This window comes from Nyctibius grandis, chromosome 1 (genome assembly GCF_013368605.1).
Source record: "Nyctibius grandis isolate bNycGra1 chromosome 1, bNycGra1.pri, whole genome shotgun sequence".
Taxonomy (NCBI): Eukaryota; Metazoa; Chordata; class Aves; order Nyctibiiformes; family Nyctibiidae; genus Nyctibius; species Nyctibius grandis.
The window spans coordinates 102,261,081-102,285,917 of record NC_090658.1 but is presented as its reverse complement, the minus strand read 5'-3'; the positions used below and the strand labels follow the sequence as shown (position 1 = coordinate 102,285,917).

Genomic DNA, 24,837 nt, shown 5'->3' with positions numbered 1-24,837 from the left:
TGGTAGGACCACAGTATGTATTCATGTTTTTTTTTAAGTTGGGAATAACAATTATCAGTTTGCAGCAAAGATTTTTACTTGTCTGTCTTCCTTGAGTATTCATATAGCTCATGATTTATTTAATTTGTCTGAGTCTTTTGGTGATATAACACAGCTTATGTAGTCTCCTGGTAAGAATGCAGTTGTGCATGTTAGTATGTTAGGACCCTTGGTAAGAATTACCCATACAAAGGCTTTTTTTTTCCAGACAGTATGCATGGAAGCTCATCTATACACCAACATCAATTTGCCTAAAAAAGAAAAAAGCATAACTCTCCCTACAGAACTTACCTTACTTACATCCTTAGAGCTACACCACCATTGGTGTGTTATACAGAATGCTAGTGTGCTGTATTCTGATCCTTCTGGTTCTTCCCCCCCCCCACCCTATCCCCCCTGTGTAGGATCTCACTATGAATTCTGTAGTGCATTAAGCAGTATGGTAACAGAATGGTTGGTTGTTGGCTCTTCTCTTAACGTTTCACTAGGGTTAGAAGTATAGCTAGAAAAATGTATTTTCAGTAAGGTATTACTATGTTTAGGTACGTTTGTTGTTACCGATTTATGTTAAGCAGGGCAAGATGTAGGAAATACTGAAATGGTAGATGATGGTGCTTCTTACACTCTTGATTTCATTCCTGAAGAAGAGAGTTCATTTTTTCCAAAGGCACAAATTATTTACCACAATTTATTTTAGACCTTCAAAAAGTATTTTGTATAACCCATGCCTAGACCATGGAACAGTTTGAGAAAAGGAGTAAAATGCTCATGGAAATTAGTTCAGAGGGCCAGCAAAGGACAGATTTATCATGCTTCCTGCTCCGTGAATGACTGGAATGTACTCTGTTCTATCCAGTTTTTAAAGTGGTGAAGATTTTATGCTACAGCTTATTTGTTTGCTGTGAGCAAGCTGAAGAGATAAAAATACTTGGACTGAGGATGTGATTTGGCTAAAATGGTATTAGGCCTCATAGATGAAATGGAGGAGCAGAAGGCATGGCTCACTAATACTTCTTTGAAAGCCTGGTTTGAGCAAAGTTCAAGAGTGTTTGTAAACCTATGTGCAAAACAAGATACTATCTTTATATGCCTTCAACCTGAAGAACTTGTACCATGTTCTAAATACTAAGTTTCTTATGTGAACATGAGTACGTGTGAGTGACTGAAGCTTTGAGAAAGACTTGTTTCATGCCTGCTTACCCACATACCAAATTTCTCAGGATCGTGACAATGTTTTTCCCTGCTATACTTTGGAGATCAAGTCTTTTTGTCAAAGAACCCCTTCTCTCTTGCTCTTAAGTTGATTTTGAGTATGGGTTTGTTTTCTGCTCTTTTTCTTACTGCTGCATTGACATTAGTTCTTCTTGGGTGTTATTTACAGGCATAATCCAAAGTTATTACTCATAAACATTTCATCTGTCTTGCTTAGCTTTAGGGTTTATATTGCACATAATTCACCATGAACTAAGCTTTTTGTTAATACTAAGCGTTTTTTATGGTGAGTTACCAGTTATTTGACTGTATGTGATGGGTATTGGTAGCAATTGGCTGTATATCCTTTAAACAGTTAAAGTACTTGTCTGTAAGACAGAAACACATAGGTTTTTATGAGTTGAAGTTGACTTCCAGTCACTGCTTGTTAGAGGCATGTACCCAGAAAATGTAAGTTTGTAAGCTGAATTATAAATGCTTCTCTTGGAGAGGATGGTAGCATAGAATCGTAGAGTGGTTTGAGTTGGAAGGGACCTTTAAAGGTCATCTAGTCCAGCCCCCGCTGCAGTGAGGGGGGATATCTTCAATTAGGTTGAGTTCTTCAGAGCCCCATCCAACCTGACCTTGAATGTTTCCAGGGATGGGGCATCTACCACCTCTCTGGACAACCTGTTCCAGTGTTTCACCATTTTCATTGTAAAAAATTTCCTTACATCTAGTCTCAATGTACCATCTTTTAGTTTAAAACCATTATCCCTTGTCCTGTTGCTACAGGCCCTTCTAAAAAGTTTGTTCCCATCTTTCTTATAAGCCCCCTTTAAATATTGAAAGGCTGCAATAAGGTCTACCCAGAGCCTTCTCCAGACTGAACAACCCCAGCTGTCTCAGCCTGTCCTCATAGGAGAGGTGTTCCATCCCTCTGATCACTTTTCTGGCCCTCCTCTGGACTCGCTCCAACAGGTCCATGTCTTGTACTAAGCATCTCATCATCAGCAGTACTGATGTATGACAACTAGCAAGGAGCATGAGAATGAATGTCTGTTGCCTGTCTATTGGTAGTAAGAACTATATCAGTACCAGTAAAGCAGTCTCATGTTCATGTCTTGGCCTGCACCCAGTTTGTGCTGGATCTGAATGGTTTCTTCAGTTACATGGCATTGTTGGTCTTTGTCTACTCAGTGAGCTTGCTCTGTGATTGCCACTGTGTAATAGAATAGGGTTGTCTTGTTCAGCTTTGATTGAGCAGTTACATGTTTGGAGAAGACAAGAAGATTCTTTCCAGGTGATCCTGGTAATGGCTTTGAGCAGAGGTAGAAGTAACTCTTTATGACTCTCACAAGCTGGAAAGGATATGAGTCAAATTAACAGATGTTACACTGAAATCCTTTTAGGATGTGTTTGTGGAGTGACTGCTAAACCGTAAAGATGTAGTTGGGTTTGCTGGTTTGGGGGGTTAGACTGAGCAGATTCCTGGCCTTACAGCACAGTTAAGAAGTTTTCTGTTACTTCAGTGAATCAAGGTACAAGCTGTTCACAGATCTTATTCAGTGCAGCTCATAGGAGCTTAGCAGTAATGGAGGCCAGTTGCTGTCCTGAAGTACGCATTAGCAGAAAGACCTAGTGTTGATAGTGGAAGTTCATACAACTGCTCTCTTTGCCAGTTAAAGGCCAGTTAAAGTGGTGGTCAATGGGACAGAGTCCAGTTGGAGGCCTGTGTCTAGCGGAGTCCCTCAAGGGTCGGTACTGGGACCAGTTCTATTCAATATATTCATTAATGACTTAGATGAGGGAATAGAGTGCACTGTCAGCAAGTTCGCTGATGACACAAAACTGGGAGGAGTGGCTGACACACCAGAAGGCTGCGCAGCCATTCAGAGGGACCTAGACAGGCTGGAGAGTTGGGCGGGGAGAAACTTAATGAAATATAACAAGGGCAAGTGTAGAGTCCTGCATCTGGGCAAGAACAACCCCATGTACCAGTACAAGTTGGGGACAGAGCTGTTGGAGAGCAGTGTAGGGGAAAGGGACCTGGGGGTCCTAGTGGACAACAGGATGACCATGAGCCAGCAGTGTGCCCTTGTGGCCAAGAAGGCCAATGGCATCCTGGGGTGTATTAGAAGGGGTGTGGTTAGCAGGTCAAGAGAGGTTCTCCTCCCCCTCTACTCTGCCCTGGTGAGGCCACATCTGGAATATTGTGTCCAGTTCTGGGCCCCTCAGTTCAAGAAGGACAAGAAACTGCTAGAGAGAGTCCAGCGCAGAGCCACAAAGATGATTAAGGGGGTTGAACATCTCCCTTATGAGGAGAGGCTGAGGAGGGAGCTGGGTCTCTTTAGCTTAGAGAAGAGGAGACTGAGGGGTGACCTCATTAATGTTTATAAATATGTAAAGGGCAAGTGTCACGAGGATGGAGCCAGGCTCTTCTCAGTGACATCCCTTGACAGGACAAGGGGCAATGGGTGCAAGCTGGAACACAGGAGGTTCCACATAAATATGAGGAAAAACTTCTTTACAGTGAGGGTGACCGAACACTGGAACAGGCTGCCCAGAGAGGTTGTGGAGTCTCCTTCTCTGGAGACATTCAAAACCCGCCTGGACGCGTTCCTGTGTGATATGGTCTAGGTAATCCTGCTCTGGCAGGGGGATTGGACTAGATGATCTTTCGAGGTCCCTTCCAATCCCTAACATTCTGTGATTCTGTGACAGAATTTGACAAAAGGAAGCTTGTGAGAATTAAATGAAACCCAAGTTCTTGAAACAATCAGAAGTATCACACACCGTGTTTTAGATGTCTCTATGCTTCTCAGTGTGGTCAGGTGGCTGTTCTTCCAAGAACTGAATGACCAGCACAAGAGGGTAGATTGTGTAGAAGAGCTCTTGGGCATCTTTAGTGTTTGGGTGGTGTGGGTGGGTGTGGATGTGTGGTTTTGGGGTTGCTTCTTGCCCCCCCTTCCCCCTTGCCTTTTTGAGCAATTCCTTGATCAGAAGTGGAAACTATGAAGTTTAGGGTATGACGTAACTCTTGAGAGCGACATCTTTTTTCAACTTTGGATGGATGGTACCTTAGTGATAGGTTTTCTGTTTTGATCTGTTATTTCTTGCTGGAAGACATGCTGGAAGCTTATCCACTAATTTTATAAGCTTGCAAGTATAACAGGTTAGACTGGTCACATGGCAGTGAACTAAGTAACCAGCATTCATGCTAAATTGGTATTTCTCAGCTATCATGAATTCTGTAGCTTTTCAGGATGTCATTTGCTGGGGCAGTTTGATTTATTATATATGTAATAGAGGGAATGGAATTTGAATTGCATATCATCTAGAGACATTTCTGGATTTTATAATAAAATAAAACTTTTCACCAATTTAGTTTATGGGTATTTTTATTAAATCAGGTATTTCTAATAAATTATGAGGAAGACTGACTCTATAAGAGTGTACAAAGACTGTTGGGAACATCTTTTTAATTGCCCTTTTTTTCCTGTCCCCTGGATTGCTGCTGGGAAAGTGTTTCCCCAAGCGAAGTCTGTTCTTTCTAGTTTTAGCCTGTGTTTTCATGAGTACTGTTGAAAGCAGCATTACCTCTGCTAAAATGGTGATCACCTGCTGAATCTTTGGAGCCAAACCAATTGTTCTGGCTACAGATCTTTTCCTTAGCTAGTGTCCTGTCTGGCTGTGTTAGCCATTTCAGGCTCTTTTCACTGAAGCCAAATGTATGTGTATTTTTCCACCTGCATATGAAGTAATTTTGAATGTAACCTTCAGATCGCAACCCAAAATTGGGTCTGCAGGTGTTTCTCTCAGGTTTTTTGCCTTTGTGCCTTCCTTCCTCCAAGCTGTCCATGTGAACAGTTGTACAGTGTCTTGTGACTAAGGTAGTAACTTTTCTGTATAAAATGTAAATTTACTATATTGGTATTATATTGATAACCTGGAGAATTTTTATTTTGTATGCTTTTCTGTTTGTAGGTAACAAACTACCAGTTTATGTATTTCATGGAGCTCATCTAAAGGCTCTCAATAAAATAACTTAATTTGATTTAGTTTGATGCTGTGTTTTTACTTTGTTGGAATTTGTGCTTCACTACTCTTTATTTTCAAAGTAACAGGTTCCTGTGGCTAAAGAACCATAAATCAGTAGCCGTGTGATGTAACTCCATCTTTTTTTAAAATAGGTATTCAGTCCTCTGTCAAGATACATGCTCTATTAAGTTTATTAATCATAATGATTTTCATATGTTTTTATTCTAAACATATTCTTTACAATTTAGAGATTAATGGAGAATGGGAGTAAATGTTTAGTTAGTATTTCACATGGTACTGTGATTCTTTTCTTGCACTGGGCAGTCAGTACAAGGCACTTCCAGGCAAATTCTCAGTTAAACAGGTTACAGGCTTACAGCAAAACTTTTGTAAAACAGTTGGTATTTGGTGTTTTCTTACCTAAGTTATATCATCACTGACCTTGTTTCTCTTGAAAATATACTTTTTTTCTAATGAAGAGCATTTTTAATTCTGTTTCTTGAACATATGCCTCGCAAGAGTCAATAGGAAAATTTTCGTGTAAAATACACCATCTTCGTTTACAGTCTTGAGACTTAGTGATATTTTTTCAGTATCAATATATGTGTTTCATTGCTTTACTAGAGTTTATTAGCTTTTCTTCAGGCTTACCTGGACATGTGTTAGTTACTGCTTTAGACTGTTACTGATCTTTTCATTGAAGTGTAATGTTAGATTCTTACGTTATCATCCACATATAATGTAGTAGAAATTTTAAAACGTTCAACCATTTCTATACGATTTTTGATTCTTGTAGAATTAAAATACAGAATCCACCATGGACTTCTCAGTCCTACTGTTAGCATGATTCAGGTGGACGTAGCATTTACAGCAATGCAAAGCAGCAACAACAGTGGAGTTCTGTTCTGTGTGATTAGCTAAGCAAAAGAAAATCAGGGCTAACATCTACAGAAACTAAATTTATTTCTACACTTGAGATTTACCTTGACCAGTGTGTCAAAAACCTGAATATTTCTGTCTAATTTTGGCTGAAGATAATCAAGGGAAGACTTGTGTTAATAAAGATAATGATTTATAGATTTCAAAGATTTTGATGATGTTTTTAGGGGTATTTTCTTCTCCTTCCCTCTTCTTCCCCCAGCAAGTAAGGCTTGTTTTCCTCAGTTTTGCATTGTTGAAGAACTAAAAAACGGTCATGCTTTTGTTATAATTCATGGAAAATTTTACTTTAAATTTGCAAGTAAACTATTTTTACTCTGTGTTATTCTGTTATTGCATAACTTAAATAAAAATGAGTCAGTAGCGCACAGTAGTTTGGAAATTTAAATACTTTACAAGTAATGGAGAGACTCACAATACTGAGTTGAAGGCCAGTGATGCTTCTTCTGATATGAATATGTTGAACGTGATTCATACTTTCTTTATTTGCAGCTTGTTCAGTTGTACAGTGGTGTACAACTTTTCTATTCAGATACATGTTTTCTTTATTTTTTCCTTTCTTCTATATTTTATCCTTCTGTCTTAACTTCTGTATTTGTTAATGAGATAATCTTTAGATAGTTGTTACTAAGATCATCTCTATCTCTTTTTAGTTCTGTCTGGTTTTGCTTTTGTTGGTTTACTTTTCCCAGTGCTGTTTCTCTACCTCCACTTCCCTTTCATGATCTAATTTCCTAGTCTCCTCTGTATCTATTACTGTTCTCTGTCACTTTTTGTCTTCCCAGCAGGGTCTGTGTTGAATGCTCCTCATCTGGGGGGCCTTATGGGGCTGTACTAGCTGAGTTATAGCTCAGGTGGTTTGAAATTAGCAAGATTCTGTGCTTCAAATTCCTCTGTAAAATTAAAGCTACAGCACAGAGTCTTGTAAGTATGAAAATACTTTCATTCTAATATTTCAAACTGACTGTCAATAGTAGACTGAACGTGTCCCTTTTGTTATTAATAAAGGAGGGTGTGTAAATTCAGTAACTTGAGCAATAACATTGTGAAACCCAAGGCTCTAATGGCAGCCCTGAAATCTGCTCCAGAGAAGTTTCAGAAGTTATCTGAGTAGTTTTTATTCATCATATTGTCTTCAGTAGCTTAGTAGTTTAGTTCTACATTGAAGAAACAGAAGAGGATCTGAAAGGAGTCTCCTTTGTCACAGTCTGTTCCCAAATGCCAGTTCCACATTTTACGGGAGCACTCTTTAATGAGAATGCTAATATCAAAGTGCAGGGCTGTTGGGAGGACACCAGAATGGACAGCCAGAGTTAGGGTGAGGGTCTGTCTCATTCAGCTTTCCATCTTGGACAATAGCCAGTATTAGATATTTAGGGGAAATTAATGTGTAAGAGGGCAGTTACAGTGTTATCTTTTTGCCAGTGCATCCTTTTCCCCAGTATGTAGCTTAGCAAGTAAGTGATTAAGGAACAGTTGGATGAGTGGAGTAAGACCAACATTATCAGTCCTTTGCAGCTTGTGCGTGGTATGTGTGTATATACGTACACATGCAGAGGTGTAAAGGTGAATCTGTGGATTGGAAAGTGAAAGCTGCCAGTAATTTCTGCAAACCCACTTTTCCTGCAAACCGATGTATACAATGCAGTAACTAAAAATTATGGTTAAAATAAAATGAGTAATGATAAATTGTCAGCTCAAGAAACTCATAGCTTTTGGCTCCTGGCGGCCATCTAATTACAGAGGTCCAGAGTGCTGATTACCTGGTACTAAGGTGAGCCTTCCTTGAGAGGCTGTGTAAAATCTTTCTAATATTTGAACTTTAAAATTAACATGTTGGTTGTTTTTTTTTTTATTTTTTTTAGTTCTTCATGACAGGTGATTGTGGATTAAATTACAGTCTTGATAGACTTGATTAGTCATCACTGTTTGGCTTTAGCAGTGTTTTATAACTTCAAATTTTTGTTATTTTAAAAATATGCTCATAATTGTAGTGCCTTCACAAGAGCATTATTTTTTTAAGTTGCAGTAACATCAGACTTGAAAAGGAGCAGGAATTGACAGATTTTCTGAGACAGTCTAAAAATTCTAACAATTTTTTAATTTCTATTGACTTCTTGCTTATTTTGATTTCTAAGATACTTTTATTAATTTAAATCAGTTTTAAGTAAGCAATTGTTAGAAATTTTTAGATATCTTATCTGTCATGTGAGTTAGTTTGTCTTAAAAATGCTTCTAGATAGGTGCCTGAATAGTGAAAAATAGGCATACTTGGTTGGTTGGAGTCTGTGTTGTATTTGTCAGACTCTCCTACATGTTTTGTAAAATCACTTGGGTGTTTGGCTTGATCTCACAAATTTCGCATCCCACAGGGACTAGGATTCATTAATCACGTATAGGATCTTGGGATAGGAGAGGCTACCATTGCAGAACCAAACTTAGAGAAAGTGAGGAGAATGGCTGGTACAGTGGCTTGACTGCCTCTTAGGAAACCTATTTTCAGGAGCAACCTCTGGGATCCTTCTCAGGTTAGTGGAGGATAGGAATTCAACAAAGACAATGTTCTCTGACTCTCCTGGGAGACTAGTGTGTGCTGCACTCAATGCTCTTCCAAAAAGGGGTTGCAGATATGTGATGTGGGTGGGACTTGGAGTTTTAAAATTGCATCCTGAGAAAAAACTGTGATTTTAAACTCTTTGCACTCCTGGATCAGCTCTTTCTGCTGTTTACCTTTCTTCACTTTTTCTTAGGTGGGAAGGGACAGTGAGGGACAGCTGATCCTATAAGACTGGGGACCTTCCTGTGGCAAAAAAAAAAAAAAGCAATAAAAATGTGAGTCCACCAAAAATCTATAAGGACTATCTACAGAAATTTTAAGCTTTGGGTGACAGCTGCTTCTACACTGAAACTGCCTCACATGGGAATTTTCAGTCTTGCCTTTCTTCTTTTTTCCCTTTTTTTTTGTTGTTTTTAGATGGCCAGTTTATTTGGTTTTCCCTGTCTATTCCCTTGTCTTACTCAGCATTACAGCTCTTAACATTTTTTGATTAAGTTTTAGGCTCTTTATTGTTTCTTTTTTTTTTTTTTTCCAGTTATTGGTCTTGATGATATTATGGATGAAGAAGGAGTTAAAGAGAGTGGTAACGACACCATTGATGATGATGAGCTTGTTTTACCTAACAGGAATTTGAGGAGCCGTTGTGAAGAAACGTCAGTCACTTCACCAAGAAAATCACCACGTTTAATGGCACAAGGTGATCATTCAATAGATTACATGTTTTTGCACATTTGAAGTCAATTGAATTTTTATAATCCCACCCCTCCCAACGTTTATAAACTTAAAGTAAAGCTTTGCTATTTGGTTGTGTGAATTCACCTACAGACACTTCCTTTTTTATACACTGCAGCTAGAAGTTGGCATCCATAGGGTACTACTCAGTTTGAATTCCTCTTTGATAAATATTTTATATCTTCCTTGTGGCCTGTGGTTCTTAAACTAATTTTTGAGATTTTGATCCTTTTACCTGCATCAGGTTACCACTGTGGTTCTTCACCAACAAAAGCATGTTGTATTTGCAAACAACATTGGAATATTAGGTTAACAGGTCTCTTTTTTCCCAATTAAAATCTTAATTCAGTTTATTTTTATTTGTGTATTTTATTTTTGTTTTAAATTAGGTTATAGTAATTGCAGTCATAAAGTCTTTCATCAAAATATCTCAATATACTTGAGTATTTTAATCAAATATTTAAATTCTGTGTGGTAGCTAATTGATTATGGTTAGGGCTTTTCTAACTTGTTGAACTGGTAGAGTTATTGACAGCTGTACTTTTCCCCCCTATAGAGTAGGCCGAGTTAAAAAGAGAAAATCACTTAATAGGGAAGTCAGAATTTAAATAAGAGCCTGTGGTACGAAGCTGGTGAATATGCTTTTTAAAAAGTCACTGGAATGGTTTATTGTTTAGAACATGTAAGAGATGTCATCAAGTGAGAATGTGACTGGATCTCAGATTCATGTACTGAGTTCTCTAAAAACTTTGTAAACTTCACAGCTATACTTCTAATCACAATATAACTTTTGAAATTTTTACTTGAGGTGGAAAAAGTTGAGTGGTAGAAAAGTAGAGTGAATTTTGATTGACTTTTTATCATCACTTCTGTTGTAGATAGACTATTCAGAACTTTAATAGCTATTAGAATAATGAGATTTTTACATCCAAACTGTGGCAGTGTAAAATTGAAATGCAAGTAGTTTATAATTTTTTAAAGTAGAGAGCTGTTTGGTTTGCGTTTTTTTTTTTGGGGGGGGGGGGGGGGGAGAGGAGGGTGTTTTTGTTTTGTTTTTAAAGGTTAGTAAACAACTAAGTTTTAAGTTCACTTTGTGTCCAGTAAGCAAAATCAGGCTAAATCAGTTCTATTTTAGGTAAGTCTTGTATTTGCAAAGAGGAGGACGCAATGTAGCTAAGACATTTTCTTTTTCCCTTCCTAGAACCAGTACGGAGTTTGCGACAGAGCACGCTAGCCAAGCGTTCGAATGTTGCACCTCTTGTTAGTACCAAGAAATCGTCTGTAAAAGGTGGATCTGCTCCAAAAACTGGACAGAAACAAGAGAGAAGTCCAGCTAAAGAGACAGATATTGCTGCACCCTTGAAAACTGAACAGCCAAAAGAAGTTAGGCGTAGTACAAGACTGTCAGGACAGACAGAAGGAACAGCAGCATCGGTAACAGCGTCCCAAAGTAATACAAAGTGTCTTCCTGGTCCTGAAGAGGTGAATGAAATAAAGTCTGAAACCCTTGAGCAGGCAAAAGTTGAGGAAACATCCCAAGAATTAAGTTGTGCTAATTTAGCAGGACCCTGTTCTCCTTTTCCTGGAGAAACAAAGGAAATAGCAGAGGTTGCAACGAAGACTGAATCTGGGAGTGTTGAGTCAGTTTGTTCAGAGTCTGCAGATACTGAAATTACTGCAGTTAAAAATGAAGCAAATGATGTGATTGATTCAATGGGCTCTGAAACTTCTTCAGAAGAGAAGACTGAAAATAAAACAGAGGAATCGGAGAAGAAAACAGAAGAGCATGATGAAAGTGGGGTAACTGGAAAAGCTAATGATCCTTCTACTAGTGCTTGCATGAATCCAAGTGGAATTTGTGAGACCTTTTCAAATTTGTCCAGCTCTGTAGAAGAGGGGATTGATTGTAGTTTAGGTTCCCACAATGTGGAAGTTCCTGATGAAAATATGTTGTCAGTAAAGGAAGGTGTAACAGAACCTGTACATGATGACAAGGGAGTGGAGAAAACTGCAACTTCATCTGAGAAACTGTTGGACAGTACAGAGTTTGATAATAAAGACTTGAAAAGCAAAGAGTTTACTTCTGCTGACCCAGGAAATAGCATTTTAGAAAGCACTGTTGTTGACCAAACAAGCCAAAATGTACAGCAACAGGTTAGCAGTACTAAAGTAGAAGACCCTGAGGCATCAAGATTTCAGGATGATGGTAAACAAATGAGCATTTCATCAAAATGTGAAAAGAATGTTAGGCCCCGGCACAGTAAATCTATTATACAGAATAAGCAAAATCTGACTGCAGGTACTCAACAGAAATCGGGTACAGTGCAGCAAGAAATAATGCGTTCAAGAACAAGAGCTGGTCTTACTATGTCAGGTCTTCACAGTCCATCTTCAGCAAGTCTGAAGCGGAACGCGGATGAGCAAGAGAGTCATCAGCATCCAAATAACCCAGTTAAAATTAGGAAGAAACAGTCTGATCTGTGTTTTAAAACAAAGAGCTGTGTTTCAGTGGTGACAGTAAAAAAGCAGACCAATACAGTGCTGAAGAAAATGCCCCGAGCCCAGGCTTCTGGGCAAGTACAGAAGTCATCAGTTCAAAGAGCAAGTGATAAATCTCCTACTCATCAAAGCTTTTCTAAAGATACCCACCACTTCGTGCACTCATTATCAGGGCATGTTTCAAATTTTGGTCAGAAGCAAGCCCAGGGTCAGAAACACCAGCTTGCAACTGCGCTAAAAACAAATAGCTCCACAAAGGAAGAGGCAGAGACAAAAGATCCCCCTGTGGTAGAACATCTGAAGGAGGATGATAAAGAAAAAAAATCAAGAAGAACTGATAAGAATCTCCAGCCTCGACAGAGAAGAAGTAGCAAAAGTCTTTCACTTGATGAACCTCCATTGTTCATTCCAGATAACATTTCAACTGTTAAACGGGAAGGCTTGGAACATACCTCAGCTAGTGAAAGCAAATATATTTGGGTGCCCAGCAAGCAGTGTGGCTTTTGCAAAAAGCCACATGGCAACAGGTGTGTGTGGCTTTCTGTCTGAGGAATTTGTAATTGGTCTCAGAAGATTATTTTTTTCCTGTCTTACAAAATGTTTAATACTGCTGCTACCAAAACAAAAAGCCATAGCCTTATATTAGGAGCCTGTCTGTTATTCTGTCAATTAATTTCCTTTGCACTCATACAGCCTTTTTTTGTCTTTAAAATAGAGCATTAGAGAGTAGTTTGGCCAAATTTTTTTACTAGAAATGTTTTATTGTAGAATATATTTTTCGATGAATGTGTAATTCTGCTATGCTGTTAAAATATGTACTTTAAAGTTGACTTTTTTTTTCATAGGAAAGAAGTAAGACTAAGATGTCTGTGTTCCAGATTGTCATTTCCTTCTTTTCAGAGACCTCTTAAGTTGAAGGATCCCCATCAACCAAAAAAATCAAATAGTTGTTTACGTGTGGCTTTCATCTGGCAGAAGTGTGATTCTAATACCTAGAGATTCAGAGGGTTTTTTTTTTTTTTCAATTTGTGTAGTCGTTGCTGTGAGGCTTTCACGTAACAGGAGTAGTGAAGTAGTTGGGGGGCAGTAGGAAGAATATCTGTCTCAAAAACACCCTATAAAACTTCCATGTGGGCATATCTGAAATTGGCTTTAGCTAAACCTAATAATGAGGTTTCATCTGAAGTTGATAATGTCCCTCTGTGGCAAAAGTTATTCTACACTGCAAGTGAACTGGAAAAGGCCATTGGGTTCCACTATCAATCAAAGAATAAGAATTACTTTATTACTGCTTCTTATTTTCTGGATTTAATACTGAAGTATTTTTTGTAGTTGCAGTTCTACTACATGCCAGCCTTTTTTTTTTTGATTTCAAATTCAAGAGGCTTCTGATTAGTCCTTTGCTTATGTGAGAGAAACTGTTAATACTAATTTTCAGTGAGTGTGCTTTAGAACTCCATATATCGGAGTGAAATATGGAACAATTACCTTTTGTGCTTGAGGTGTTTATAGCATTCATTTGTATCTAAGAAGAGCCCTTGTGAGTTCTGTTGACTTATTATATCATATTTGAAAAACAAATACATAAAATTCATTTACTGTGCAGGTATAGTAACTGCATCAATGTGGCCTATTAAAAGAATTAACGCTAGGTTTGCTCTCCCTGCTTGGTGAGAATTACCTGATTGAAGGGGCACTCAAACTGAGTTCCTTGTGTTTTTGTTTTTTTTAAAAAAAACCTTTTATTGTTAGGACTGTCTCTTTACCATTTGTGCTCTATAATAGTGTTTAATTTTATGCAGTTTGCATTTCCTTGGTTTTTATCATCTCATGTATTACCACAGTGGTAGAAGTACGTGTGTAGCCTGTATTTCAATGAATTGTTCTTATTCAGAAAGGCTGCTTCATGATATGAAAATCCTTCTGTGGATATTTTTAAAGCAAAACACACGTATTTGGGGTTCAAGCTGCTTGATACATGTTAACAATTGAGCGTTGAGTTGAACTCTTCTGTTTTCTTTGTATTTTTGCTAACATTTTAAACATTCTATGTTGTTTTTTTTTTTGTTCTGAATGCCTTGTTAGAGTTCAGAAAGTTTTGATGTTTAATACTAAATGGATCTAACCAATACTGGGAAGATGCAGAAGTGAGGCAGAAGTAAATCTGCTTATTTTAGTTTATAGTCAAAGTAATGCCACAGAAGATACACATACTATGCATTGATATAGGATTAAATGCAACAAACCAATTTTGCATCATCAGCTCTTACTGCTGCTAGAAGAATAGTATAATGTATGGATCACCAGCTGAGGATTGAGAGGGCCTATGAGTTGCCACAGATTATGATTATCAGGTATCCTCAACTCTGTAATGTCAGTCTTGTTAAGTTTTTGGGAAAGGATCAGATTCACTAAAGGTAGAAAGATACTTAGTACATAAACACAGAATTTTTGTATGTGGAATGTGACTGAGACACACTAGCGGAGTGAGGAAGCTTGCAGTATTGAGCTCCCTGCTTAATAATAGAAGACTGTCAGTCCAGCTCTTTTTATCATCACTATTCTAAATGATGAAGTTTTAATTTGTTCAAATTACTTTTATTTTGTAGTTGTATGCTGCAAATAAGAACTATTAAACCTTTCAGATTCACTTGATGTCACTAAGATACAAGAGGAAGCAAAACTTATATCTCGAGTGCCCTGGCATTTTTGTACTTATTTAATTATTGGTGCAAGAACAAGAAAATGTTTTCAGTACAGTGCAAAAAAAAAAAAGCTTAACATGATAAATTTCACTTTTATCAGTAGGAAAAACATGAAAACTATTGAAATTTACTATAGCAATAATTTTTGGGTTTGTTTTTTTTTTTTTTTCATTCACTTTGTGAATTGCTTTTCAGAATTTTTGTTTCCCGTTTGTAATAGCCTAGCTGGCCAGTCTGTTTCCCATTTTTTCGCCTCTGTTCATTGCATAGGAGAAAAGGAGAAAGTGTGAGACACAAATATTGTTGAATGACAGTAAGTTCAACAAATGTTAAAGGCAGAGCTCAGATCTGAAACAACATTTGTGTTTATATCCTCCTCTATGAATATTTAAATTTTGGAAATTTTTATCAATGCTATGGTACAAATTACGTGTAGAAAAAGAAGTTGAACTGAAGTTGCATCCCCGAGTTGGGAAATAATGTGCATAAGAGCTTTGTAGTACGTCATGTTAATGAAACATATTTAGAATTCAGGCTGCAAAGTAATAGTCACTTGAACCATTTTTCTATTCCCTACAATAAATGCAAAGCCACTAACTTGTTATTAATGTAATACTAAGCTTGGAAAATTGATTGAGGTAAAAGATAATGTGTGGAGATCGTTTCATCAGCCTTGTTTGTGTACAGAATCCCCAAAGGGGGATGCTTATGTAGGTCTTCACAGCCCCAGAGTAATCTTACTGTGCCTGCTAGAAGAACAGTAGAAGGAGGATGGTTCTTATTTCAGAATCAGCACCTGACAAATGGAGTCAATTTATATCTGTAGGAATACATGCAATAATTTGCTGACCACATTTAAAGTCAAAGTGTTATTACCTTGCCCTGCAAATAAAATGAATTTGGCTGGGAAAGGAGGAATCCTTCTTTACAAACATGTGACTTGCATGATCAAAAAAGTTAGCAAGTTATCATGTGTCTTGCTTGATAAGAGGCATGCCTGTTTTTTTCTGTTAATAGATTGTCATTCTGTGACACCTGAGCTTTGAGCAGTGACTATTTATTCTCTGTTTTTGCACTTACCTTGATGCTTATAAACTTGAACCAACATAGCTGTTTTGTTTTCTATATCTTCATTACCCAGAGAGTGGGTGGTCAGTGTTTGGCTTTAGGACTAATTGTTTCAGTCAGTTTGCTTGATGTGTTGTGTTGCTTTCCATTCAGAGATTTACCTGTGCAACATAACTAAAAAATAATTGTTCTTTCATAAACTTTCTTTCACAAAACTAAACTCTATGTTTCTCGGCAAGTCCGATAATTACGATGTAACTTTCTGTACTGAGTAATTTTCAGCACATCTGAAACAGGTTTTTTTCAGTGAAGAGTTTGAATTATTGTTACTCATAGTATTGCTTTCAACTTCTTTGACTTTGCTATTGTGTTCCTATATTGCTGTCAAATGTTTTCTCATCAGCTAATAACATAAATTGTACACATAAATTTTCATTCATCTATCTATAGGTGAAATGTGTGTATGTGTATGGATACGCATATCACATAGAAAAATTTACAAACTGAAGTTAGTACCTCAACTTCTTAATGAGTTCAAGTGATGTTGAAAATGTTAAGCTTTGTCACAAACGATAGTTATTTTTCATGAAGATGGATCGAAGATCTTTAAAGATAGTTGAAGAAAAAAAATGTTTAATTTCTTGGTATAGAACGAGATGAAGATGGTAGATCTGCAGACATTGAGAAATCTGCTAATGTAAGATTTCTTCTTGTATGCATCATATACATCCTTATGGTGTAAAGGCTCACATTATAAATTTCTCTAGTTTTCACTGTAGATGTTCAAGTTCTCTGCAGGCTAGAGGGCTGAACTCATTCCTTTATTGTACAGATAGGCAACCTAACTGACATTTTGCAGGTTGTCTCCACTATCTTCACTCTCTGTTCTTCAATGGAAGAAGTTCCTCCAATTTCTGATTAATAATTCATAGTACATAGCTTGAGATACTCTGTTCTAAGCAAATTTTATAGAAAGCATTATATCATGAGGGAAGTTTGTAGCTTTATTTTGTTGCTGGTGACTTCCTCTTTTGATTTCTACAATACTAGTAAGGTGTTTTTTAATAGGCTGTGGGAGTTTGGGCATTCTCTTTTGTTGTTGTTTTGTGGAGTTTTTTTTTCCTGTTTTGTTTCATTGTTGCTTTGGATTTGATCGTGCAGTTTGTTTGGTCAGACGCAAACTGGCCTTCTCAGAGCTCACAGAAAAATTAAGTGATGCAGGACCAGAGTTTTAGTTAGGGTCGTCTTTTTCCCCACATTTCAACTCTACTTTAATATAGAGGAAAAGTTAGTAATATTGTAAAAGGCAGTTAACTGGAAGGCACAGCAGCTGATTTAGGTAAGTTATAGTATTCCTGATCTCTTGCATACACAGAGTCATGTAGTTTCTGCACAACTCTAATACAGAAAATTACTTTGGCTGATGGATGAAATTAAAAAAAAATCTGAAAACTGTTTTTGCCTGTAGCAAAGATTATTAGGACATTTGTTTTGTGAAAATAGTGCTCATACTTCAGTGAACTAACCAGGCGATCATACAGTTTTTACAGCCAATACAAAAGAGAATGGTTGAGGAAGGAGATTAAGGCTCTGAACTTATAAGGCTCTGAACTTACAATCACCGTGAAGTTACATGTGCATATTTTTTTAAGGGTAGATGCATATACAGCAAATGAATCATTGTTGTGACAACATTCTTCACAAGAAATAGTAATGAGGATAATTATGCTGCCTTAGTTCTAGTACATGTTGATTGAATAGTATGAGTATGTTAAACTGCAGATTATGCAAGATGTCATGGATTACAGTCATGGATGATGCTTTTAAGTTTTCTGCCTCTGGTACTGATTTCTTCCACTGTGAAAAGCCTTGCAGCATTAAAAGCTGTCATCCATGTCCAGTCACAGCTGTAGAAAAGCTGAACGACAGTATGAAAAAATAGCATTGTAATGTGTAATTGTATGTGTGTAGAATCCACTGGTAATGGAGCTTCCCTTAATGATTTTTTTTTTTGTTTTTTTTACAGATTTGTGATTAATATTAGGAGATGTATTGTACCTGTTTTTTTCAGGGTTTTGGGAAGTTCAGTGATTTTGATTTTCCTGTTTTGTTGTTGGACACGGTTCATGTATTCACCTTTAGTTCAGACAGCATAGGGTTGCTTGTCTCCCTCCTTGCTTCCTTTTTGATGAGGTTCATGTAACATGAAAACAAAAAAAATTGTGCCTTTAAGGAAGAAAGAAACTTATATTGCATAAAAGACGTGTTGTTGAAATTTAATACTTAGGAAATAAGTTTGCAGTGTCTTTTTCCCATGCTGCAAATTCCATCTAAAGAGATCTGCTGATAGTGTTTCTTTGAAGATAGGTTATTTTTGTTTCTAGAAGATCAAAACCTGAAAAATCATGTCACCTGTGTTAGACTTGTACAAAAAAAAAAACATGAGAAACTGCTCATGTATATGTGCTCTGACAAGGTAGTGCAAATTTTTTTTGACAAACATTCATTTCACTTGGGCTTTGAATTGAGCCCATACTACTTCCCTGATGTGGAACATAGGCTCTGCTAAAGGTGCCGTGAGTATCTTCTCTGCTAGTAACATCTTTATTAGCTGAAGTAAAAACAGTTGCCTCCATGCAGTGTCTGCTTTAACATTGACTGGGCTGTAGCATCAATGCAAGTGAGACACAGTTGTAATGTTACTACAAATTGACAACAGATTTTATAGAAGATTGGTGAACAGTGCCATTAAGGGGGGGTGGGAAATGCAGATGTGGAACATGCTTTAAATCCTTCAGTCCTTAAAAAGTGCGTGAACAGTGGTTTTTGCTCTTCTTAGGTGAGTTGGGGTTAGGGTGTTGTTTTTAATAGTTAAGTTTTGCTCTTTTTTTTTTTTTTTATTTGAGTCCTGTTGCAGTGTTTATGCTATGTACTACAACTGCAAAGGACTAGAGAGAGGCAATTATTTCTGAAGTAAATGATTTTCTGTGGCAATGCACCTTACATAATTAATTAATCTTAAAATGCTGATTACCAGCCCACACTGAACTATTCTGACAGCTCCCGATTTTTTGTCTTTTATTTTACTTATAAGTATAGCTTTACAACAACAAATTATTTTATGAATAAGATGATTTCTAACCATTTTATTTGTAAAATCTTATTTCACAGTAATGGATTTCTCTGGAAACTTGCTTTTCTTACATAAATTGAGTGTATGTAACTTAATTTTAAAACATGGTCTGTATGTTTTGAAAGTAAATTGTCCAAGCCTGAGTTTTTATCTAACAGATGAATTTAATTTACTACAAATAACACACCAAAGAAAATCTCCCAAACCTAAAAGAGATTGAAGGTTTGTGTTAATTAATCTCCCCCTTTTTATGTATCATCTGTTACTTTTTGATTTTAAGGTGCATCTTTTCATGCCGATGTGTGGACTAGAAGAGGATCCTTTAAAAGGAATGAAACAATAACATACTCTATGCAAAGGTTGCAATGAACTATAGTACTGTTTGCTGTCACCTGTCAGCTCTTTTTAGATTTTTCTTGAACAAAATTTTTTTCTTATATTAAAGTCTAGTGAAAACAATTCTATTACTGAATGTGGCATGATTTAATATTTTTAAACAAATTTTTCTTTCTCTTTCAGCTTTACATCTTCCAGTCCAGCCTTACAGCATGGATTAAACTCCTGCACTTCAAACTTGAAGCAATCTACAGTCAGAAACTTTGGTGTTTTAATAGTCCAAGATATCAGAACCTCTTCAGTCACAACTCTGACAGCTGTGCAAGAGGACGTCCTTGATCCTTCAAGCCAGGCTTCAGTTTCCCTTGACTCCTCTTTTTGGTCTTTGAGCATGGCCCGTTACCCAATTATAATTGCTGTTACAAATCATAATTGTGTTTTGTGCGCAGATGAGTGAAACAGATAAAGATGTAAAAGTGGCCTTACAGTAAAAAGGATTATTTACATTACTAGTATCAAAATCAGTGTGTTCTCTTGCAGCCTCAGAAGTCCCAGTCTTGCAGTTGACTAGTGTGAAAATACTAATAGAAATAGTGAATTTTTTAGGCAGGCAGCACCAGTATTTTTATGACCATTTTGTATAATCAGGTTTAAGCAAGACAACTTGTAAACACTACATTCTGGTTTATAGTACAGGCTTCATGGACATTTCCAGATTCTCTTTGTAGTCTTAGTTTCTGAATCCTGAATTCTGAAGTTTTATTGTGTGTGTTTAAATATCATGTAATTGAAACCTTATTGTGAAGACTGGAATGAAGCCAAATGGATATTCCATCTTCAGTAGTTTGCTTAAGATAGCTTGAGTGACATCTGTCCATCTTGGTGTATATTCTTAGGGAAGAATGATCTGTTTCTAAGCCGAATTCATTATAGGATTTTTACTTTTTTTTTTTTTTTGATAGACCTGAAAATAAAGATGTAAGACTGGATGCCTATCTGGTGCTTTACTCATCATACACTATCCCTGTTGCCCACTTACTATGTGTGAGCTAAGCTGAAGAATTCCATGTGCTGTCAATTTAAAAGTTGAAGATGTGCAACATCTTGTGTGTTTTAGTCTCCCGAGTTCACCTCTGCTTTTTGCAAATTTAGTCTGTTTCTAAATAATGAAAATGTTGTTTTGGTTGCTAAAGGTTGCAATCTGCCTTGCTCATTTAACAAATAAGTCTCCAGTGCCTGAATTTCCAAACAGGGAAAAAAAAACATATATTTTTTTATAAAAATTCAAGTAGTAGTTGTGGCTTCAAGACGGTGCATTCTTGGTTTCCTTTTGTTTTTAGCCAAAAGGCATTCATTCATTAGTACACTAAAATATCCTTTAAGCAAGAAGCACTTGACTGTATGCTTTGATCTTATTTCAGCTCTGTAGAAAATCTTATGTTTGGAATTTTTGTAACCAGTTTTGGTATTCCCAAAGCTTTAGTAGTATTTTCTTGCCATGGTGAGAGGTGGATCCTATGTAAAGCATCCTTTTGTGGATCCTTGCAGTTGTGAGCTAGGCACTTGTGCTGTATTTCCTGCCATCATGTGTTCGGCTCTATGTTCTCAGAAAGGAGCAGTCATCTTTGCGTGAAAGTCCCATTGCTTCTCTGTTTGTTTTCCTGTTGTACTTATGAATGTTATGGTATTACTCTGGTAAGACCATCAGAAGCAGGTGTTCCCTAGTGTTAGCTTTCTTGTATCTTCACTTTGCTGGAACATGGATCTGAAAAGATTGAGGTACTGACAAAACATGAAGGAAAACTCTGCCTTCGTAATTGAAACTACTAAATAGATGGGCAGATACTGTTTGCTAGTCATGACTAATACCAAAAATGTACTTGCAGCTCAGAAAATTAAGAAAATAGTTTTCTTCACAAACTAGGTTAAAAACTGTTTTCTTCAAGTCTAGCAAACAGCATCATAGGCTAGTGAAACTGGAAATGACCTTTTTCTCAAAGTGCTGGAGCTTTAAAGCTTCACACATTTTGCATCAAAATGCTATCTACTTCAGCAGAATTTGATCCTGATTTATTTTGGGTAAGCAAAGACAGAACATAAAGCCACAGTATTTTCTTCTTTCTTTCTCTTGTGTTTCAAACATCTACTGTTAAATAGATATTTCATCTCTTGAGATACCTGTAGTTTCTTGAGTTGTAGTACCATCTGGAGTGTCCATCTACAGTTCTGGTGAATAAGAGTTCCTCTAAGCGTGCTCTGTAATATTTATATGGTTTTACAAAGTAGGTAAGCCAGCAGATAGCATATGCTAGCCTTAATAGGAACATACATATGTTAGGAATAATTTTCCTTAGAATCATCTTGCGAAAGGGAGTTATAGGATATTATATTAAAGAAACAGGGTTTTGTAGGTCACTGTATTTAGCTTGTTGAATATGTTGCTGAAATAACCAGCATTTCATTGAATTACTTCTAAAATCAGGTCTGTCTTGCATGGAATTTAAAAACTAATAATTCAGGAAATTTTTCAGTATTAACGAAGCACTCAACACTTTTCATAATACACTTGCAGTCTTTGGATTTTCCTAATCTAGACTATATAATAGTACATATATTTAATATATTTTATGTAAGTATAAAAAAAGATACAGAAAGGCAAAGAGAACTTAAGTGGATAATGCAAGAGATCTTCCTACATCATTCAAAAGCAGATCTTTAGTAATGATGTTAGATTTATTACTATAAGAAAGGACTGTAAAAAATAATTACTACCAATTAAGTCTCCCGAAATAAATTTATTGAGGTGTTTAACCTGTCTAACTTTGAAATTCCACATCCTTCCAAAATAGTTCCACTGGAAATTGTACCTTTCAGTGCAGTTAGGTACTGGTGATACCTAATGAAGTTTTCAAAATACTTCTGCACAATAGTCAGGAATTACGGTTTTATTTTAGACCAAGTGATTTTTTTTTCAACACTTTGAAAATACTATCTGTACCTAAAGTTACTTTTACTTTCAAAATAATGAAACTGTTCAAGTGACTGTGAGATGAAAAGTGTCCTTTAAATTATATTCATTTTAATGTTTGAAACATTCCTTAAATAACTACTAGCTCTGAATAAAATAGCTGAGCAACAGAGAAGTGGCATGTACCTTATTTAAAACTAGCCAATCAGTCACTGCAAGCTAGCCAGATGTAGTTGGAAGCCGAAGTCCTGGCCCCGTATTCACTAGTAAAGAGTTAGCTTTCTGGAAGTCAGTCAGTAATAATGGTCTAAGGAATGTGACATAAAATACCAACTCATTTTGACTATCTTGATGTTTCTGTGCTGATCATATTTGTCAGAATGCTCAGACATCTCTTACTGCTGTGGAAGATTGGAGTTGATGCGTTTCTGCTGTAAGGATGATGGTCATATTTGAAGGAAAGCAAGGATAATATGCTCTTGCAAGAAAACTTCTTTTTCAAGTCTTTGAAGTCTTTTCAAACAAAAGTTTACTGGTTTTGAGAGTTGTGGATTTTTAATTTTTTTTTCTATATTCTTATCAATTTTTTTAATAGTATTCTGGAAAAATCATGTTGGTAGGATTTGGGGGCAGGTTACAAAAAACATAATGAGGTTATGATATTCTCTTGGACTATTGCAAAAGGCAAAAAGGCAAAAAACCCGTTTCACAGGAAGATAATACCATGTCGTAAGGCTGGAGATGGATGTAAAGCTACAAAGAAAATCCCTTACCAGGTAAGAAGGAATTGTAGAGACGCACAAATCAAAACAAGTATAGTACATTCTGCTTAAGTGGCTGTATCTTCTTTCATTAGTCTATATGCTGACTTATGTCTTGTTTTCTTTTCAGATTTATGGTAGGCTGTGGTAGATGCGATGATTGGTTTCACGGTGATTGTGTTGGACTGAGTCTTTCCCAAGCGCAGCAGATGGGTGAAGAAGATAAAGAATATGTGTGTGTGAAATGCTGTGCTGAAGAAGACAAAAAAATGGAGTGTTTTGATCAAAGTGTACCAGATACTCAAGTGAAACTTGAAATCCATAGAGAAGAAAAAGCAATTGAGTGTGAAAAAACAGGGGTGTCGAAGCAAACACCTACTTGTAGTCTGAATGTAACAACTGAAAAAACAAAGCAAATGGAGGACACTGGGAAGCACAAAGTCAAAATATTCAGACGGGTGAGTCTTACTTAATGCTGAAAGTTCTGTTAATTATTGAGGGTAGAAGGAGTTTCCTCCTAACCCCCTGCTATTTAAAATACTGTGTTTCAAACATTTTTGTGAATCTAATATAAAACTTCATTGTTATTTTCAGAATTACTTCATTTTCTAAATGGCTTGACTCTTTCGAGATGATAATCATATTCAGCAGGGTTATGTGCACGTTGTACACGTGTGTGTATATACACTTATACACACAGGTGTCTGTGGAAATAGTGAAGAACTTTGTGCATTTTACATTCAGATTTCTAAATGCTTTTACAGGACATCTGTCAATTTGCTGTAGGATATGAACCACAGATCTTTTAAAATATCTGTAAAACAATATGAAAGCAGTATTTCAGTTTTTATTGTTTTAACTTCAGATTGTATGTAGAAGAAAATGCTTAAAATTTTAATTAAGGCCTTTCTACTTTCTTTGTGTTTCATTTTACTAACCAAAGGATAATTTGCAAAAGCACTGAGATTTTTTTATTACAACTCTTAGAGTCTTTTAGCGTATAGTGTCATATTCATCATAATATCAGTAATCCTTTTTGTCTTATTTCTGGATAGCATTATTCTAATTCTGACACGTAAGCTATTCTGTTTAATTTTGGTTTACATGTGCTTTCTAAACATAACTGACTTCCTGTGGGTACATGGCTAAAACTGGCTAAGGGGTGTTCATTGGTATCCCTGACCTTTTGAAATAGCTGAAAACAGTGGTTTTCAACATAGAGCTTAACTGCAAACTGCCTGTGATGTGTCTTCGGCCAATATTTCAAAGAGATTGTTAAGCAATACTTGGCAGTAATTTGGGATATTGTTCAGTAACTTTTTAGAAAATACTATATGATGGTGCATACATCCAGGGAATTCATTTACCCACTACCACAGAATCAACCAGGTTGGAAGAGACCTCAGGGATCATGGAGTCCAACCGTTGCCCTGACACCACCCTGTCAACTAGACCATGGCACTAAGTGCCATGTCCAGTCTTTTCTTAAACACATCCAGAGATGGTGACTCCACCACCTCCCTGGGCAGCCCATTCCAATGTCTAATAACCCTTTCTGAAAAGAAATTCTTCCTGATGTCCAACCTGAACCTCCCCTGGCGAAGCTTGAGGCTGTGTCCTCTTGTCCTATCGCTAGTTGCCTGGGAGAAGAGGCCAACTCCCACTTCACTACAACCTCCCTTCAGGTAGTTGTAGACTGCAATAAGGTCACCTCGGAGCCTCCTCTTCTCCAAGCTAAACAACCCCAGCTCCCTCAGCCGTTCCTCATAGGACAGACCCTCCAGACCCTTCACCAGCTTGGTCCCCCTCCTCTGGACTCGCTCCAACACCTCAACATCTTTCTTGAAGTGCGGGGCCCAGAACTGGAC

General features: G+C 36.9%; 1 protein-coding gene across 5 annotated transcripts in view; it reads left to right on the top strand.

Annotated features, from left to right (window-relative positions):
* PHF3 (PHD finger protein 3) overlaps window positions 1-24,837 on the top strand; it is a 57,969-nt gene that overhangs the window by 11,517 nt on the left and 21,615 nt on the right. For 2 of the 5 annotated variants that reach the window (XM_068405172.1, XM_068405093.1), the window contains 3 exons: window positions 9,303-9,464; window positions 10,701-12,525; window positions 23,100-23,427. In XM_068405172.1, coding sequence (XP_068261273.1) covers window positions 9,323-9,464; window positions 10,701-12,525; window positions 23,100-23,427 — 2,295 coding nt within the window. In that variant the 5' untranslated portion in view covers window positions 9,303-9,322. Of the gene's footprint in view, window positions 1-8,668; window positions 8,739-8,960; window positions 9,043-9,302; window positions 9,465-10,700; window positions 12,526-19,701; window positions 22,985-23,099; window positions 23,428-24,837 lie in introns of those variants that run through there. The other 3 variants (XM_068405339.1, XM_068405252.1, XM_068405422.1) reach the window with 3 other exon arrangements.